General features: G+C 28.2%; 1 protein-coding gene and 1 long non-coding RNA gene across 3 annotated transcripts in view; both read right to left on the bottom strand.

Annotated features, from left to right (window-relative positions):
• Positions 1 to 19,396, bottom strand: part of LOC111421017 (potassium voltage-gated channel protein Shaw-like) — a 121,338-nt gene that overhangs the window by 49,033 nt on the left and 52,909 nt on the right. For both annotated transcript variants that reach the window (XM_071195957.1, XM_071195958.1), the window contains exon 2: positions 3,963 to 4,202. In XM_071195957.1, coding sequence (XP_071052058.1) covers positions 3,963 to 4,156 — 194 coding nt within the window. In that variant the 5' untranslated portion in view covers positions 4,157 to 4,202. The remainder of the gene's footprint in view (positions 1 to 3,962; positions 4,203 to 19,396) is intronic.
• On the bottom strand, positions 18,504 to 19,088 carry LOC139429871 (uncharacterized). The gene is made up of 2 exons (XR_011640455.1): positions 18,967 to 19,088; positions 18,504 to 18,916 (listed from the first exon to the last, which is right to left on the bottom strand). It is a non-coding gene; the product is annotated as an uncharacterized lncRNA (long non-coding RNA).

The raw sequence follows: 19,396 nt of genomic DNA, 5'->3' as shown, positions 1-19,396 counted from the left end.
GAGAAGTGTCATTGAGTTCAAAAATTAATATCTAAATAACTAAAAGGTGTTTTGAAAATTGTTATTTTTCATTCGAAAGTTTATAATTTCTTTTATAAACGCTGATAATTTCATTACGATTCATTAAAACCTCTATTTATGATGATTTTTTGAAAACAACACAAGAAAATTGTTTACCTTAAAAACGAGAATAAATAGTGTTGTGTTTAAACATTTTTATCTCAATAAGTAAATGTTATTTTCAAAAACGGTTGGTTTCATTAAAAAGCTGATACTTTTTTATATAAATCCTGAATGTTGGAGAATCATGTCTAAGTAAATCGCTTTATTACGATTTTTTTAAAAAACGATTGATAATTAAGATTAACCTAAAATGTGGAGAAGTGTCATTGAGTTCAAAAATTAATATCTAAATAACTAAAAGGTGTTTTGAAAATTGTTATTTTTCATTCGAAAGTTTATAATTTCTTTTATAAACGCTGATAATTTCATTACGATTCATTAAAACCTCTATTTATGATGATTTTTTGAAAACAACACAAGAAAATTGTTTACCTTAAAAACGAGAATAAATAGTGTTGTGTTTAAACATTTTTATCTCAATAAGTAAATGTTATTTTCAAAAACGGTTGGTTTCATTAAAAAGCTGATACTTTTTTATATAAATCCTGAATGTTGGAGAATCATGTCTAAGTAAATCGCTTTATTACGATTTTTTTAAAAAACGATTGATAATTAAGATTAACCTAAAATGTGGAGAAGTGTCATTGAGTTCAAAAATTAATATCTAAATAACTAAAAGGTGTTTTGAAAATTGTTATTTTTCATTCGAAAGTTTATAATTTCTTTTATAAACGCTGATAATTTCATTACGATTCATTAAAACCTCTATTTATGATGATTTTTTGAAAACAACACAAGAAAATTGTTTACCTTAAAAACGAGAATAAATAGTGTTATGTTTAAACATTTTTATCTCAATAACTAAATGTTATTTTCAAAAACGGCTGTTTTCATTAAAAAGCTGATACTTTTTTATGTAAATCCTGAATGTTGGAGAATCATGTCTAAGTAAATCGCTTTATTATGATTTTTTTAAAAGACGATTGATAATTAAGTTTAACCTAAAATGTGGAGAAGTGTCATTGAGTTCAAAAATTAATATCTAAATAACTAAAAGGTGTTTTGAAAATTGTTATTTTTCATTCGAAAGTTTATAATTTCTTTTATAAACGCTGATAATTTCATTACGATTCATTAAAACCTCTATTTATGATGATTTTTTGAAAACAACACAAGAAAATTGTTTACCTTAAAAACGAGAATAAATAGTGTTGTGTTTAAACATTTTTATCTCAATAAGTAAATGTTATTTTCAAAAACGGTTGGTTTCATTAAAAAGCTGATACTTTTTTATATAAATCCTGAATGTTGGAGAATCATGTCTAAGTAAATCGCTTTATTACGATTTTTTTAAAAAACGATTGATAATTAAGATTAACCTAAAATGTGGAGAAGTGTCATTGAGTTCAAAAATTAATATCTAAATAACTAAAAGGTGTTTTGAAAATTGTTATTTTTCATTCGAAAGTTTATAATTTCTTTTATAAACGCTGATAATTTCATTACGATTCATTAAAACCTCTATTTATGATGATTTTTTGAAAACAACACAAGAAAATTGTTTACCTTAAAAACGAGAATAAATAGTGTTATGTTTAAACATTTTTATCTCAATAACTAAATGTTATTTTCAAAAACGGCTGTTTTCATTAAAAAGCTGATACTTTTTTATGTAAATCCTGAATGTTGGAGAATCATGTCTAAGTAAATCGCTTTATTACGATTTTTTTAAAAAATGATTTATAATTAAGCTTAACCTAAAATGTGGAGAAATATCATTGAGTTTAAGAATTAATATCTAAATAACTAAAAAGTATTTTGAAAAGCGGTTTGTTTCATTTGAAAATTTATAATTTCTTTTATAAACGCTGATAATTTCATATCGATTGATTAAAACCTCTATTTATGATGATTTTTTGAAAACAACACAAGAAAATTGTTTACCTTAAAAACGAGAATAAATAGTGTTGTGTTTAAACATTTTTATCTCAATAACTAAATGTTATTTTCAAAAACGGTTGGTTTCATTAAAAAGCTGATACTTTTTTATATAAATCCTGAATGTTGGAGAATCATGTCTAAGTAAATCGCTTTATTACGATTTTTTTAAAAAACGATAGATTACTAAACTTAACCTAATATGTGGAGAAGTGTCATTGAGTTTAAAAATTAATATCTAAATAACTAAAAGGTATTTTGAAAAGCGGTTTGTTTCATTTGAAAGTTTATAATTTCTTTTATAAACGCTGATAATTTCATATCGATTGATTAAAACCTCTATTTATGATGATTTTTTGAAAACAAGACAAGAAAATTGTTTACCTTAAAAACGAGAATAAATAGTGTTGTGTTTAAACATTTTTATCTCAATAACTAAATGTTATTTTCAAAAACGGTTGGTTTCATTAAAAAGCTGATACTTTTTTATACAAATCCTGAATGTTGGAGAATCATGTCTAAGTAAATCGCTTTATTACGATTTTTTTAAAAAACGATTGATAATTAAGCTTAACCTAAAATGTGGAGAAATATTATTGAGATTAAGAATTAATATCTTAATAACTAAAAGGTATTTTGAAAAGCGGTTTGTTTCATTTGAAAGTTTATAATTTCCTTTATAAACGCTGATAATTTCATATCGATTCATTAAAACCTGTATTTATGATGATTTTTTGAAAACAACTCAAGAAAATTGTTTACCTTTAAAACGACAATAAATAGTGTTATGTTTAAACATTTTTATCTCAATAACTAAATGTTATTTTCAAAAACGGTTGGTTTCATTAAAAAGCTGATACTTTTTTATATAAATCCTGAATGTTGGAGAATCATGTCTAAGTAAATCGCTTTATTACGATTTTTTTAAAAAACGATTTATAATTAAGCTTAACCTAAAATGTGGAGAAATATCATTGAGTTTAAGAATTAATATCTAAATAACTAAAAGGTGTTTTGAAAAGCGGTTTATTTCATTTGAAAGTTTATAATTTCTTTTATAAATGCTGATAATTTCATATCGATTCATTAAAACCTCTATTTATGATGATTTTTTGAAAACAACACAAGAAAATTGTTTACCTTAAAAACGAGAATAAATAGTGTTATGTTTAAACATTTTTATCTCAATAACTAAATGCTATTTTCAAAAACGGTTGGTTTCATTAAAAAGCTGATACTTTTTTATATAAATCCTGAATGTTGGAGAATCATGTTTAAATAAATCGCTTTATTACGATTTTTTAAAAAAACGGTTGATAATTAAGATTAACCTAAAATGTGGAGAAATATCTTTCAGTTTAAAAATTAATATCTAAATAACTAAAAGGTATTTTGAAAAGCGGTTTGTTTCATTTGAAAGCTTATAATTTTCTTTATAAAGGATGATAATTTCATATCGATTCATTAAAACCTCTATTTATGATGATTTTTTGAAAACAACTCAAGAAAATTGTTTACCTTAAAAACGAGAATAAATAGTGTTGTGTTTAAACATTTTTATCTCAATAACTAAATGTTATTTTCAAAAACGGTTGGTTTCATTAAAAAGCTGATACTTTTTTATATAAATCCTGGATGTTGAAGAAACATGTCTAAGTAAATCGCTTTATTACGATTTTTTTAAGAAACGATTGAGAATTAAGCTTAACCTAAAATGTGGAGAAATGTCATTGAGTTTAAAAATTAATATCTAAATAACTAAAAGGTATTTTGAAAAGCGGTTTGTTTCATTTGAAAGTTTATAATTTCTTTTATAAACGATGATAATTTCATATCGATTCATTAATACCTCTATTTATGATGATTTTTTGAAAACACTGTAAAAGTAAAATTGTACTTGCCTATAATAATTTAAAATTTGTGCGAATACTCCAGGATGTCTATCAAAAAAATACTCATTTAAAACAGGATCATAATTAGCTAAAGCCTCTGTTAATCGCGATAATCGTGTAGCAGGAATTTTTTTTAACGTCGCTTTGTACGTTTCGTAGCGAATTCCGCCGACGTTTAAAATGATTCGGTTTTCGCCATCCATTTTCCTTCGCGAAGAGATTTCATCGCTCCACCAATTTTTCAATCATCTACAACAAAAAAAAAGAGAAATCAAAAAAGAACGAATTAAAAATGGCATAATTAAACGACACAAACGCTTAGAGTAAAATTTGAACAGTCTGAAATTGCTTTGAATTTAAAGTTTGAATAAATGGGAGTGAAGTTCCGGTTTTGGTTTCCACTTATAAATCCCAGGTTCAATTAGAGCAAAACCCGGATGCTTAAATTCGCGGAGATAAATCCTCTACTGGGATAACAAAAGGAATTAAAAGTAACGCAAAAGAGAGTGAGTTTCTCGAAACGGGGGGAAATTGTGATAATCTGAAATTTTGTCTTGATTTATTCGCTTGTTTGTGCCACGGAAATGTTTAAAAACAATTTTATTATGCGGATTATTCGAATTTTATTTATTATCTTTAATTTATGAATCTTTAATTTTTATTTTTTCACATTAAAAATATGAAACACACAAGTTAAAAGGTTCCAAAATAACCTTTTTGATGTTATTTTTTGAACGTCTCTCGTTAGCTTATTTAAATATAGTTTATTTTCAATCGACGTTTTAGAAATTCTACGAAATTTATATCGACTCGAACTTAAAACGTGATTTAAAATTACAACAACATTCCTTTACGTTTTTCTTCACTTTTCCGAAAATTTTCTTAATAAATATCTTGATTACTAGACATCTTTTTAAAGTTAGTCAACAAATATCAACTTTTTTCTGCATCTGTTTTGTAAAGATTGATTTTTGATCGTAAAGAATCATAAACAGCATGATGCCAATAGAATGTCTAAATTAGATCGCAAAATATTTTCAACTTTAGTTTGAAAGAACTGGAATTTCGTGCACAACAGATCAAATCACTTTTAGACTTTATTTTCAATAGCAATCTTAATTTACTTAATCGGAGCTCAGATCCAACTTTTGTTACTGCCAGAAGTCCATTAGTTATTGACATTATTTAGGCCTCGATGAGTATTTCTCATAAAATCCACAACTGGAAAGTCTTTGACTTGGTCTCAAGGTCAGACCACAGCTGGATCAGCTTTGATCTTAAGAGAAAGCCCAATCAATCAAAATATCAGAATCATACTGAAAATCCCGTTTTAGTATCCAGAATTTTAAGGATTTGGTTACTTAGCATAGCTTGAAATCGACAAAATATTAAATCATTTTTTGGATAACTTCTGTGTTAATTGAGATATTGTGATGACTTATATCTCAAAAGAAAGCCCAATTAATCAAAATATCAGAATCATACAGAAAATCCCGTTTCAGTATCTAGAATTTTTTAGATATGGTTACCTAGCATTGCTTGAAATCGACAAAATAGATTTCTAAATCATTTTTTGGATAACTTCTGTGTTAATTGAAATATTTTGATGATTAATATCTCAAAAGAAAGCCGAATCAATCAAAATATCAGAATCATACAGAAAATCCCGTTTCAGTATCTAGAATTTTTAGGATTTGGTTACTTAGCATAGCTTGAAATTGACAAAATAGAGATTAAATCATTTTTTGGATAACTTCTGTGTTAATTGAAATATTTTGATGAATGATATCTCACAAGAAAGCCCAATTAATCAAAATATCAGAATCATACAGAAAATCCCGTTTCAATATCTAGAATTTTTAGGATTTGGTTACTTAGCATAGCTTGAAATCGACAAAATAGTGATTAAATCATTTTTTGGATAACTTCTTTGTTAACTGAAACATCTTCATGATTGATATCTCAAAAGAAAGACCAATTAATCAAAATATCAAAATCATACAGAAAATCTCATTTCAGTATCTAGAATTTTTAGGATTTGGTTACTTAGCATAGCTTGAAATCGACAAAATAGATTTCTAAATCATTTTTTGGATAACTTCTGAGTTAATTGAGATATTGTGATCACTTATATCTCAAAAGAAAGCCCAATTAATCAAAATATCACAATCATACAGAAAATCTCGTTTCAATATATAACATTTTTTGGATTTGCTTACTTAGCATAGCTTGAAATCGACAAAATAGGAATTTAAATCATTCTTTGGATAACTTCTATGTTAATTGAAATATTTTGACGAATGATATCTCAAAAGAAAGCCCAATTAATCAAAATATCAGAATCATACAGAAAATTCCGTTTCAGTATCTAGAATTTTTAGGATGTGGTTACTTAGCATAGCTTGAAATCGACAAAATATTAAATCATTTTTTGGATAACTTCTGTGTTAATTGAGATATTGTGATGACTTATATCTCAAAAGAAAGCCCAATTAATCAAAATATCAGAATCATACAGAAAATCCCGTTTCAGTATCTAGAATTTTTAGGATTTGGTTACTTAGCATTGCTTGAAATCGACAAAATAGCGATTTAAATCATTTTTTGGATAACTTCTGTGATAATTGAAATATTTTGATGAATGATATCTCAAAAGAAAGCCCAATTATTCAAAATATCCGAATCATACAGAAAATCCCGTTTCAGTATCTAGAATGTTTAGGATTTGGTTACTTAGCATAGCCTGAAATCGACAAAATATTAAATCATTTTTTGGATAACTTCTGTGATAATTGAAATATTTTGATGAATGATATCTCAAAAGTAAGCCCAATTAATCAATATATCAGAATGATACAGAAATTCCCGTTTCAGCATCTAGAATTTTTAGGATTTGGTTACTTAGCATAGCTTGAAATCGACAAAATAGCGATTTAAATCATTTTTTGGATAACTTCTGTGATAATTGAAATATTTTGATGAATGATATCTCAAAAGAAAGCCCAATTATTCAAAATATCCGAATCATACAGAAAATCCCGTTTCAGTATCTAGAATTTTTAGGATTTGGTTACTTAGCATAGCTTGAAATCGACAAAATAGGGATTTAAATAATTTTTTGGATAACTTCTATGTTAATTGAGTTACTTTGATGAATGATATCTCAAAAGAAAGCACAATTAATCAAAATGTCAGAATCATACAGAAAATCCCGTTTCAGCATCTAGAATTTTTAGGATTTGGTTACTTAACATAGCCTGAAATCGACAAAATATTAAATCATTTTTTGGATAACTTCTCTGTTAATTGAAATATTTGGACGAATGATATCTCAAAAGAAAGCCCAATTATTCAAAATATCCGAATCATACAGAAAATCCCGTTTCAGTATCTAGAATTTTTAGGATTTGGTTACTTAGCATAGCTTGAAATCGACAAAATAGGGATTTAAATCATTTTTTGGATAACTTCTATGTTAATTGAGTTACTTTGACGAATGATATCTCAAAAGAATGCACAATTAATCAAAATGTCAGAATCATACAGAAAATCCCGTTTCAGCATCTAGAATTTTTAGGATTTGGTTACTTAACATAGCCTGAAATCGACAAAATATTAAATCATTTTTTGGATAACTTCTCTGTTAATTGAAATATTTGGATGAATGATATCTCAAAAGAAAGCCCAATTATTCAAAATATCCGAATCATACAGAAAATCCCGTTTCAGTATCTAGAATTTTTAGGATTTGGTTACTTAGCATAGCTTGAAATCGACAAAATAGGGATTTAAATCATTTTTTGGATAACTTCTATGTTAATTGAGTTACTTTGATGAATGATATCTCAAAAGAAAGCACAATTAATGAAAATATCAGAATCATACAGAAAATCCCGTTTCAGCATCTAGAATGTTTAGGATTTGGTTACTTAGCATAGCCTGAAATCGACAAAATATTAAATCATTTTTTGGATAACTTCTCTGTTAATTGAAATATTTGGATGAATGATATCTCAAAAGAAAGCCCAATTAATCAATATTTCAGAATCATACAGAAAATCCCGTTTCAGTATCTAGAATTTTTAGGATTTGGTTACTTAGCATTGCTTGAAATCGACAAAATAGCGATTTAAATCATTTTTTGGATAACTTCTGTGTTAATTGAAATATGTTGATGAATGATATCTCAAAAGAAAGCCTAATTAATCAAAATATCAGAATCATACAGAAAATCCTGTTTCAGTATCTAGAATTTTTATGATTTGGTTACTTAGCATAGCTTGAAATCGACAAAATATTAAATCATTTTTTGGACAACTTCTCTGTTAATTGAAATATTTTGATGACTAATATCTCAAAAGAAAGCCCAATCAATCAAGATATCAGAATCATACAGAAAATCCCGTTTCAGTATCTAGAATTTTTAGAATTTGGTTACTTAGCATAGTTTGAAATCGACAAAATAGAGATTAAATCATTTTATGGACAACTTCTGTGATAATTGAAATATTTTGATGAATGATATCTCAAAAGAAAGCCCAATTAATCAAAATATCAGAATCATACAGAAAATCCCGTTTCAGTATCTAGAATTTTTAGGATTTGGTTACTTAGCATTGCTTGAAATCGACAAAATAGCGATTTAAATCATTTTTGGATAACTTCCCTGTTAATTGAAATAATTTGATGAATGATATCTTAAAAGAAAGCCCAATTAATCAAAATATCAGAATCATACTGAAAATCCCGTTTCAGCATGTAGAATTTTTAGGATTTGCTTACTTAGCATAGCTTAAAATCTACAAAATAGAGATTTAAATCATTTTTTGAATAACTTCTGTGTTAATTGAGATATTTTGATGAATGATATCTCAAAAGAAAGCCCAATTAATTAAAATATCAGAATCATACAGAAAATACCGTTTCAGTATCTAGAATTTTTAGCATTTGGTTACTTAGCATAGCTTGAAATCGACAAAATAGACATTTAAATCATTTTTTAGGTAATTTCCGTGTTAATTGAAATATTTTGATGAATGATATGTCAAAAGAAAGCCCAATTAATTGAAATATCAAAGTCATACAGAAAATCCCGTTTCAGTATCTAGAATTTTTAGGATTTGGTTACTTAGCATAGCTTGAAATCGACAAAATATTAAATCATTTTTTGGATAACTTCTGTGTTAATTGAGATATCTTGATGAATGATATCTCAAAAGAAAGCCAAATTAATCAAGATATCAGAATCATACAGAAAATCCCGTTTCAGTATCTAGAATTTTTAGGATTTGGTTACTTAGCATAGCTTGAAATCGACAAAATAGGGATTTAAATCATTTTTTGGATAACTTCTATGTTAATTGAGTTACTTTGATGAATGATATCTCAAAAGAAAGCACAATTAATCAAAATGTCAGAATCATACAGAAAATCCCGTTTCAGTATCTAGAATTTTTAGGATTTTGTTACTTAGCATAGCTTGAAATCGACAAAATAGAGATTTAAATCATTTTTTGGATAACTTCTGTGTTAATTGAGATATTTTCATGAATGATATCTCAAAAGAAAGCCCAATTAATTAAAATATCAGAATCATACAGAAAATCCCGTTTCAGTATCTAGAATTTTTAGGATTTTGTTACTTAGCATAGCTTGAAATCGACAAAATAGAGATTTAAATCATTTTTTGGATAACTTCTGTGTTAATTGAGATATTGTGATGACTTATATCTCAAAAGAAAGCCCAATTAATCAAAATATCAGAATCATACTGAAAATCCCGTTTCAGCATGTAGAATTTTTAGGATTTGCTTACTTAGCATAGCTTAAAATCTACAAAATAGAGATTTAAATCATTTTTTGAATAACTTCTGTGTTAATTGAGATATTTTGATGAATGATATCTCAAAAGAAAGCCCAATTAATTAAAATATCAGAATCATACAGAAAATACCGTTTCAGTATCTAGAATTTTTAGCATTTGGTTACTTAGCATAGCTTGAAATCGACAAAATAGACATTTAAATCATTTTTTAGGTAATTTCCGTGTTAATTGAAATATTTTGATGAATGATATGTCAAAAGAAAGCCCAATTAATTGAAATATCAAAGTCATACAGAAAATCCCGTTTCAGTATCTAGAATTTTTAGGATTTGGTTACTTAGCATAGCTTGAAATCGACAAAATATTAAATCATTTTTTGGATAACTTCTGTGTTAATTGAGATATCTTGATGAATGATATCTCAAAAGAAAGCCAAATTAATCAAGATATCAGAATCATACAGAAAATCCCGTTTCAGTATCTAGAATTTTTAGGATTTGGTTACTTAGCATAGCTTGAAATCGACAAAATAGGGATTTAAATCATTTTTTGGATAACTTCTATGTTAATTGAGTTACTTTGATGAATGATATCTCAAAAGAAAGCACAATTAATCAAAATGTCAGAATCATACAGAAAATCCCGTTTCAGTATCTAGAATTTTTAGGATTTTGTTACTTAGCATAGCTTGAAATCGACAAAATAGAGATTTAAATCATTTTTTGGATAACTTCTGTGTTAATTGAGATATTTTCATGAATGATATCTCAAAAGAAAGCCCAATTAATTAAAATATCAGAATCATACAGAAAATCCCGTTTCAGTATCTAGAATTTTTAGGATTTTGTTACTTAGCATAGCTTGAAATCGACAAAATAGAGATTTAAATCATTTTTTGGATAACTTCTGTGTTAATTGAGATATTGTGATGACTTATATCTCAAAAGAAAGCCCAATTAATCAAAATATCAGAATCATACAGAAAATCCCGTTTCAGTATCTAGAATTTTTAGGATTTGGTTACTTAGCATTGCTTGAAATCGACAAAATAGCGATTTAAACCATTTTTTGGATAACTTCTGTGTTAATTGAAATATTTTGACAAATGATATCTCAAAAGAAAGCGCAATTAATCAAAATATCAAAATCATACAGAAAATCCCGTTTCAGTACATAGAATTTTTAGGATTTAATTACTTAACATAGCTTGAAATCGACAAAATAGACATTAAATCATTTTTTGGATAACTTCTGTGTTAATTGAAATATTTTGATGAATGATATCTCAAAAGAAAGCCCAATTAATCAAAATATCAGAATCATACAGAAAATCCCGTTTCAGTATGTAGAATTATTAAGATTTGGTTACTTAGCATTGCTTGAAATCTACAGAATAGAGATTTAAATCATTTTTTGGATAACTTCTGTGTTAATTGAAATATTTCGATGAATGATATCTCAAAAGAAAGCCCAATTAAATAAAATATCAGAATCACACAGAAAATCCCGTTTCAGTATCTAGAATTTTTAGGATTTGGTTACTTATCATAGCATAAAATCTACAAAATAGAGATTTGAATCATTTTTTCGATAACTTCTGTGCTAATTGAGATATTTTGATGAATGATATCTCAAGGGAAAGCCCAATTAATCAAACTATGAGAATCATACAGAAAATCCCGTTTCAGTATCTAGAATTTTTAGGATTTGGTTACTTAGCATTGCTTGAAATCGACAAAATAGGGATTTAAATCATTTTTTGGATAACTTCTATGTTAATTGAGTTACTTTGATGAATGATATCTCAAAAGAAAGCACAATTAATCAAAATGTCAGAATCATACAGAAAATCCCGTTTCAGCATCTAGAATTTTTAGGATTTGGTTACTTAGCATAGCCTGAAATCGACAAAATATTAAATCATTTTTTGGATAACTTCTGTGATAATTGAAATATTTTGATGAATGATATCTCAAAAGTAAGCCCAATTAATCAATATATCAGAATGATACAGAAAATCCCGTTTCAGCATCTAGAATTTTTAGGATTTGGTTACTTAGCATAGCTTGAAATCGACAAAATAGCGATTTAAATCATTTTTTGGATAACTTCTGTGATAATTGAAATATTTTGATGAATGATATCTCAAAAGAAAGCCCAATTATTCAAAATATCCGAATCATACAGAAAATCCCGTTTCAGTATCTAGAATTTTTAGGATTTGGTTACTTAGCATAGCTTGAAATCGACAAAATAGGGATTTAAATCATTTTTTGGATAACTTCTATGTTAATTGAAATAATTTGATGAATGATATCTTAAAAGAAAGCCCAATTAATCAAAATATCAGAATCATACTGAAAATCCCGTTTCAGCATGTAGAATTTTTAGGATTTGCTTACTTAGCATAGCTTAAAATCTACAAAATAGAGATTTAAATCATTTTTTGGATAACTTCTGTGATAATTGAAATATTTTGATGAATGATGTCTCAAAAAAAAGCCAAATTAATCAAAATATCACAATCATACAGAAAATACCGTTTCAGTATCTAGAATTTTTAGCATTTGGTTACTTAGCATAGCTTGAAATCGACAAAATAGACATTTAAATCATTTTTTAGGTAATTTCCGTGTTAATTGAAATATTTTGATGAATGATATGTCAAAAGAAAGCACAATTAATCAAAATATCAGAATCATACAGAAAATCCCGTTTCAGTATCTAGAATTTTTAGGATTTGGTTACTTAGCATAGCTTGAAATCGACAAAATATTAAATCATTTTTTGGATAACTTCTGTGTTAATTGAGATATCTTGATGAATGATATCTCAAAAGAAAGCCAAATTAATCAAGATATCAGAATCATACAGAAAATCCCGTTTCAGTATCTAGAATTTTTATGATTTGGTTACTTACCATAGCTTGAAATCCATTTCTATTTCCAGAGTATTACATTAACAACTTGTAAAACAACGAAATTTCTCAAATTTTCATATTTTCGTAGTTGCCGTATCTAAATTTAAACTTTTTTTCTGCATCTGTTTTGTAGAGATTGATTTTTGATCGTAAAGAATCTCGTCATAGGCCGTGTTCTGGGGCTGTACCCAGATCAAATCACTTTTAGAGTTTATTTTCAATAGCAATCTTGATTTACTTAATCGGGGCCCCGAACCAACATTTGTTACTACCAGAAGTCAATCAGTTATTGATATTATTTTGGCCTCGATGGGTATTTCTCATGAAATTCACAACTGGAAAGTCTTATTTACTTTATATTCCACACCCGCACATATCATATACCTACCCCTCAAAAACTATCTATCGCACATCTAAGATAACCAGAATAGGTAAGAGATGTAAATCCACAACGCGTTGAATTGAATACATCATCTTCCATTCCTCTTACTTTCCCTCGTTATCCCACTAATCCATCTACTATCTCTGCTATGGTGTCTATATCCGGCGGGAGTGTAAGATGCAAATAGTGGCTCAGCTATAATAACGCAAGCTGAGCTGCAGATATACAGGTTGAATATAGAATTGGTGAGATCAATGGAGATTGGAAAATACAGTGTCCATAAAATCATGGTGCACTTTTGCTTTAATGGTTATTTGTGCATCAATGGCGTCAGAGAAGACTTCAAAATTTGAAGAATTGAAGTGTAAAGAATTTTAAGTCTTAGTATCCCAACAGCAACAAAGATGCCTTAAAAACATGCCTGACACTGATCTATAGAGAAAAGCAGCAAGTATCAAAAGAATTGGAAACTTTTGAAAATAATACGGCTTAAACATTGATAGATTGACTTGAGGATAGTTCAGTTGTATGATATGGAAGAGGCCAAAACCGAGAGAGAGTTATGAAGAAAAAATTATGATGGAGCAAATACACAGTATGTCCGTAAAGTCATAGTGCAGTTTTGACCGGTCACAGGAAAGCAACAAAGCAAGATGGAAAAGCAAAAGCAAAAACTTTCGCCATCTTTTGGAAATAAAACTTTGCATATCCACCTTGTTGACTAAAAAGTATGGAGAAAATGCAAAATTAAATGCATTGAGTGTCTAACTGGTTCAGATGCAGAATAAATCTACAAGCAGCGTTCATTCATCTTTATTGTAGGTGATGCTAAATTAACTATTCAATCCAGAAACGTCAGAACAATAGATAAGGTTCTCCTCTTTCTCAAACTACTTAACAAATTTCTTTTCTCGATTTCTCTACCAATAAAAAGAGTTTTATTTGGCCAATAAGTTTTGTTCTTTCAATCTGAAGCCCAACTATTCCAACTATTCAGCTGACTTATGAGAAAGGCACGATTAGCGGTGGTCTTCAAGTTTCATGCCAAAATTCGCAAGAGAAAGTTGTCTTACATAGCTCCTCTATGTGATTTTTAATAACATTATACTCGCCGCATATGCAACAAAAGTTATCTCGAACACGAAGCCTTGTTTTACGAAACGAAAAGAGAATAGTAATCGTAATAGCAATACTTTAAATAAATTATGACGATAGTTTCAAAAGTGTTAGTGTATTCTGGTTCAAAGCGTATTTATTTTAACGTAAACAGGTCGTCAAAGAGTTGTCGATTACCTTCTCTGCTTACATTAAGCTGAAAGTCATGTTGTAATAATGTTTCTTTCAAGTACTGGAACGTGCTTTGTTACCCATTTATCCGCTGTTTTTGCTACTACGAAAATATTTGTTAAGTTGCGTCAATCAGTTCATCAAATGTAAATTCTTTCATACATATAAAGATTTATATAATTTTTATTTTTATATCTTAAACATTAAATATCTTAATTATCATCTTCAAACTCCTTGCGTTGTATCTGTCAAATAATTGGATTTATAATCATTCTCGATGATGTTCTGGGATTTCCAACAATATTTAGCGATTTAGTAGTTTTTTTTGCTTCCTTCCAATTCCTCTGTGACTCTCGATCTTACTTTTCATTATAAACTGAAGGATTTTGTATCTGTCTCTTTTAACAATATGCCCCAGGTATGATATTTTTCTTACTTAATAGTTTTAAATAACACAGCTTCGTTGGTTTACTTGGCTGTCCAGGTAGAATCCAAACGTAGAGGTACTGGAGGCTAGATAATCTTGTGGTGACTGAAACCAGAGTTGGTTGAGCCATACAGTCCTTCTCACAATTTAAATCTGCCGGTCCTGATGATATTCTACCTGCGCTACTACAGTGGTGTATGGCGGAATTACTACCGCACCTACTAAAAATATACAAAGGTTGCTTAGCATTCTGCTATGTTCCCTTATCCTGGAGAGAAGTAAAGGTAGTCTTCATCCCCAAACCTGGGAGGCGAGATTACACTGATCCAAAATCATATAAACCAATCAGTCTTTCCTCATTCGTCGGGAAGGCACTTAAAAGGCTATGTGAAATAATAATAATAAGAGAAACGACACTGGAAAAGTTTCCCCTGCACCCAAACTAGCATGCATACACTCTGGAAAGATCAACAAAAACGACCCTACAAAAAATCAATAGATCTTTAGACTATAAAGAGTTCACTCTAGGAGTGTTTATAGATATCGAAGGAGCATTTGACAGGACAGATTTTCATACCATTAATAAAGCCCTTAGAGACAAAGGAGTCCAGCCTGCACTATCTAGCCGTTATCCATATAATATCGAGATAGACACAAAAATATGAAAATTTTATGAATTTGTTGCTCTTTCAAGTCATTAAAGGTAACACTTGGGAATCGGAGCATGCTATAGGAAAACTTTTATAACAAAAATTGTTGCAAATTTTATTATTAACAGTATTGCTCTCTTGCACTTTTGCTCTTAGATACGTCAATATCGAGGTAGATACGAAAATATGAAAATTTGATGAATTTGTTGCTCTTTCAAGTTATTAAAGGTAACACTTGAGAATCGAAGCTTGCTATAAGAAAACTTTTATGACAAAAATTGTTGCACATTTCATTATTAACTGCTTGCATTTTATTGCTGTCTTGCATTTTAGCTCTTAAATGCGTCAATATCGAGAAAAGTACGAAAATATGAGAATTTTATGAATTTGTTGCTCTTTCAAGTTATTAAAGGTAACACTTGGAAATAAGAGAATGCTATAAGAAATCTTTTATAACACAAATTGTTGCAAATTTTATTGTTAACAGTATTGCTCTCTTGAACTTTTGCTCTTAGATACGTCAATATCGAGATAAATATGAAAATATGAAAATTGTATGAATTTGTTGCTCTTTCAAGTTATTACAGGTAACACTTGGTAATCGGAGCATGCTATAAGAAATCTTTTATAACAAAAATTATTGCAAATTTTATTGTTAATAATATTGCTCTCTTGCACTTTTGCTCTTAGATACGTCAATATCGAGATAGATACGAAAATATGAAAATTTTATAAATTTGTTGCTCTTTCAAGTTATTAAAGGAGACATTTGGGAATCGAAGCTTGCTATAAGAAAACTTTTATAACAAAAATTGTAGCAAATTTTATTGTTAACATTATTGCTCTCTTGCACTTTTGCTATTAGATGCGACAATATCGTGATAGATACAAAAATATGAAAATTTGTTGCTCTTTCATGTTATTAAAGGTAACACTTGAGAATCAGAGCTTGCTATAAGAAAACTTTTATAATAAAAATTGTTGCAAATTTTATTGTTAATAATATTGTTCTCTTGCACTTTTGCTCTTAGATACGTCAATATCGAGATAGATATGAAAATATGAAAATTGTATGAATTTGTTACGCTTTCAAGCTATTAAAGGTAACACTTGGGAATTGGAGCATGCTATAGGAAATCTTGTATAACAAAAATTATTACAAATTTTATTGTTAGCACTATTGCTCTCTTGCACTTTTGCTCTTAGATACGTCAATATCGAGATAGATACGAAAATATGAAAATTGTATGAATTTGTTGCTCTTTCAAGCTATTAAAGGTAACACTTGGGAATTGGAGCATGCTATAGGAAATCTTGTATAACAAAAATTATTACAAATTTTATTGTTAACACTATTGCTCTCTTGCACTTTTGCTCTTAGATACGTCAATATCGAGATAAATATGAAAATTGTATGAATTTGTTGCTCTTTCAAGTTATTACAGGTAACACTTGGTAATCGGAGCATGCTATAGGAAACCTTGTATAACAAAAATTATTACAAATTTTATTGTTAACACTATTGCTCTCTTGCACTTTTGCTCTTAGATACGTCAATATGGAGATAGATACGAAAATATGAAAATTTTATAAATTTGTTGCTCTTTCAAGTTATTAAAGGTAACACTTGGGAATCGGAGCATGCTATAGGAAATCTTGTGTAACAAAAATTGTTGCAAATTTTATTGTTAACAATATTGCTCTCTTGTACTTTTGCTCTTAGATACGTCAATATGGAGATAAATACGAAAATATGAAAATTTTATGAATTTGTTGCTCTTTCAAGTTATTAAAGGTAACACTTGGGAATCGGAGCATGCTATAAGAAAACTTTTATAACAAAAACTGTTGCAAATTTTATTGTTAATAATATTGCTCTCTTGCACTATTGCTCGTAGATACGTCAATATGGAGGTAGATACGAAAACATGAAAATATGATGAATTTGTTTCTTTTTCAAGTTATTAAAGGAAATCGGGAATCGGAGCATGCTATAAGAAATCTTTTATAACAAAAATTATTGCAAATTTTATTATTAACACTATTGCTCTCTTGCACTTTTGCTCTTAGATACGCCAATATCGAGATAGATACAAAAATATGAAAATTTGATGAAATTCTTGCTTTTTCAAGTTATTAAAGGTAACACTTGGGAATCGGAGCATGCTATAGGAGAACTTTTATAACAAAAATTGTTGCAAATTTTATTGTTAACAATATTGCTCTCTTGCACTTTTACTCTTAGATACGTCAATATCGAGATAGATACGAAAATATGAAAATTTTATGAATTTGTTGCTCTTTCAAGTGCTTAAAGGTAATCCTTAGGAATCGGAACATGTTATAAAAAAACTTTTAGAACAAAAGTTGTAGCAAATTTTATTGTTAACATTGCATATACGTTTATGCAATATAAGCAGGGTATTCCCGTAAGGTACAATTTTTGTCGCAATTGTATTGATTTTAAGTACGACGTGTTTTTTAATACTTTGTTAAAATTATGAAAGTCGATAGATAACGCTGATCTGTAGCTGTAGCAGACGAACAAGTAGTGATATCTATGTGGCAACGCATTGTTTTAATAATACTTAACAAATATTCAACAGTGACTTATTATTTTTTAACTTTTAAAGTAGTATTTAACGAAGCTGCAATGAAACCATAAAAATAAAGTGTTGTTGACTTTTTGATAGACACTGTATACAAAATTAAAAATAATTGGTTTTTAACCAACTCAATTTCCTTATCGATAACTCCCAATTATAACGATCTGAGATTAATCGAAATTTGATTCACATTCATCAATCTCGTAGAATTCTGGTCGAGATAGATGAACTCGGGTAGTAATTACGGGTTGAATAATTGAAACTGGACTATCACAAAGGAACGAATTGAAGACAATCCCGGGGCAAATTAAAATTAATTTCGAAAATTAGTTCCTTCGTTTTATCGGAGGCGTTGAAAAGTTTTTAATTATGACCGGATTATTTGTGTTTTGTACGTTTATGTTAGGAGGAAATTAAATTTTAAATAGACTTAAAATAATAAATAAAAATAAAGTTTAAGATTTTCAACGAAAATTTATTTATATTACCACAAAGTTATTTCACCAAAAATTTATTCTCTATCTTTATTTTGATTCATTTTCAAATTTGAATTATTATACCAATAGTATTTCATCACGGTTCTTCCACACCACGAACATTTCAATTTGTGTTTTTGCCGTTTAAGTTTTCGTTTCCACTTTTTTATTTGATTTTGTTGCTGTTGATTTTGCTCCGAGTTTATTTTATCGCCACACGATGATTTCATAATTTCATAATACCTCGAAGTTTTAAAAAAATAAACGGAAATATCAAAAAATAAATGTCGCGGTGACACGGAAAAAATGATTTATTTGTTTTTCGCCGGTTTTTGAATGAAAAAGTGATGTCCAGATTAATCGGGAAACTATAAATTATCAAATCTTTGATCTGAAAGGATTTGAAATTAATTATAGAATTTTCTAAAAATACTTTTTTACCTGCTATGAGAGCGAATATGAAAATGTTCAATTTGAAAATGGTAATCCGTGTTGTGTTTTTATTTAAATCCCAAAAGATTATAAATAAAAAGGTTTTATTAATAAATACTGTAACGGGGGGGGATACATAGATTAGTAAAAATAAGTGTATTTTCAAGTTCTTGTTTTAATTCCCCACTGTGTGCTGATACCTTACATTATAAAAATATATTATCTACAAACATTTTTAAAATTGAACCTTAAACTTCCAAAAAAAAAAACAGATTCTTCTAATATCGTATAACTCATCAACTAATCTGCTAAAATATCAGTTTTGACCATTCGGCTGATGATGACCTAATTGTAAAAGTCAAAACTGGTACCGAGGAAATTTATAAAATAATGCAAGAAAGAAGTTTTTTATTGTTAATAACCTAATAATTTTGATCTT

The sequence above is a fragment of the Onthophagus taurus genome, chromosome 5, assembly GCF_036711975.1.
Source record: "Onthophagus taurus isolate NC chromosome 5, IU_Otau_3.0, whole genome shotgun sequence".
Lineage (NCBI taxonomy): Eukaryota > Metazoa > Arthropoda > Insecta > Coleoptera > Scarabaeidae > Onthophagus > Onthophagus taurus.
The sequence above is the reverse complement of the archived record's forward strand: the minus strand, read 5'-3'. Positions and strand labels throughout refer to the sequence as shown.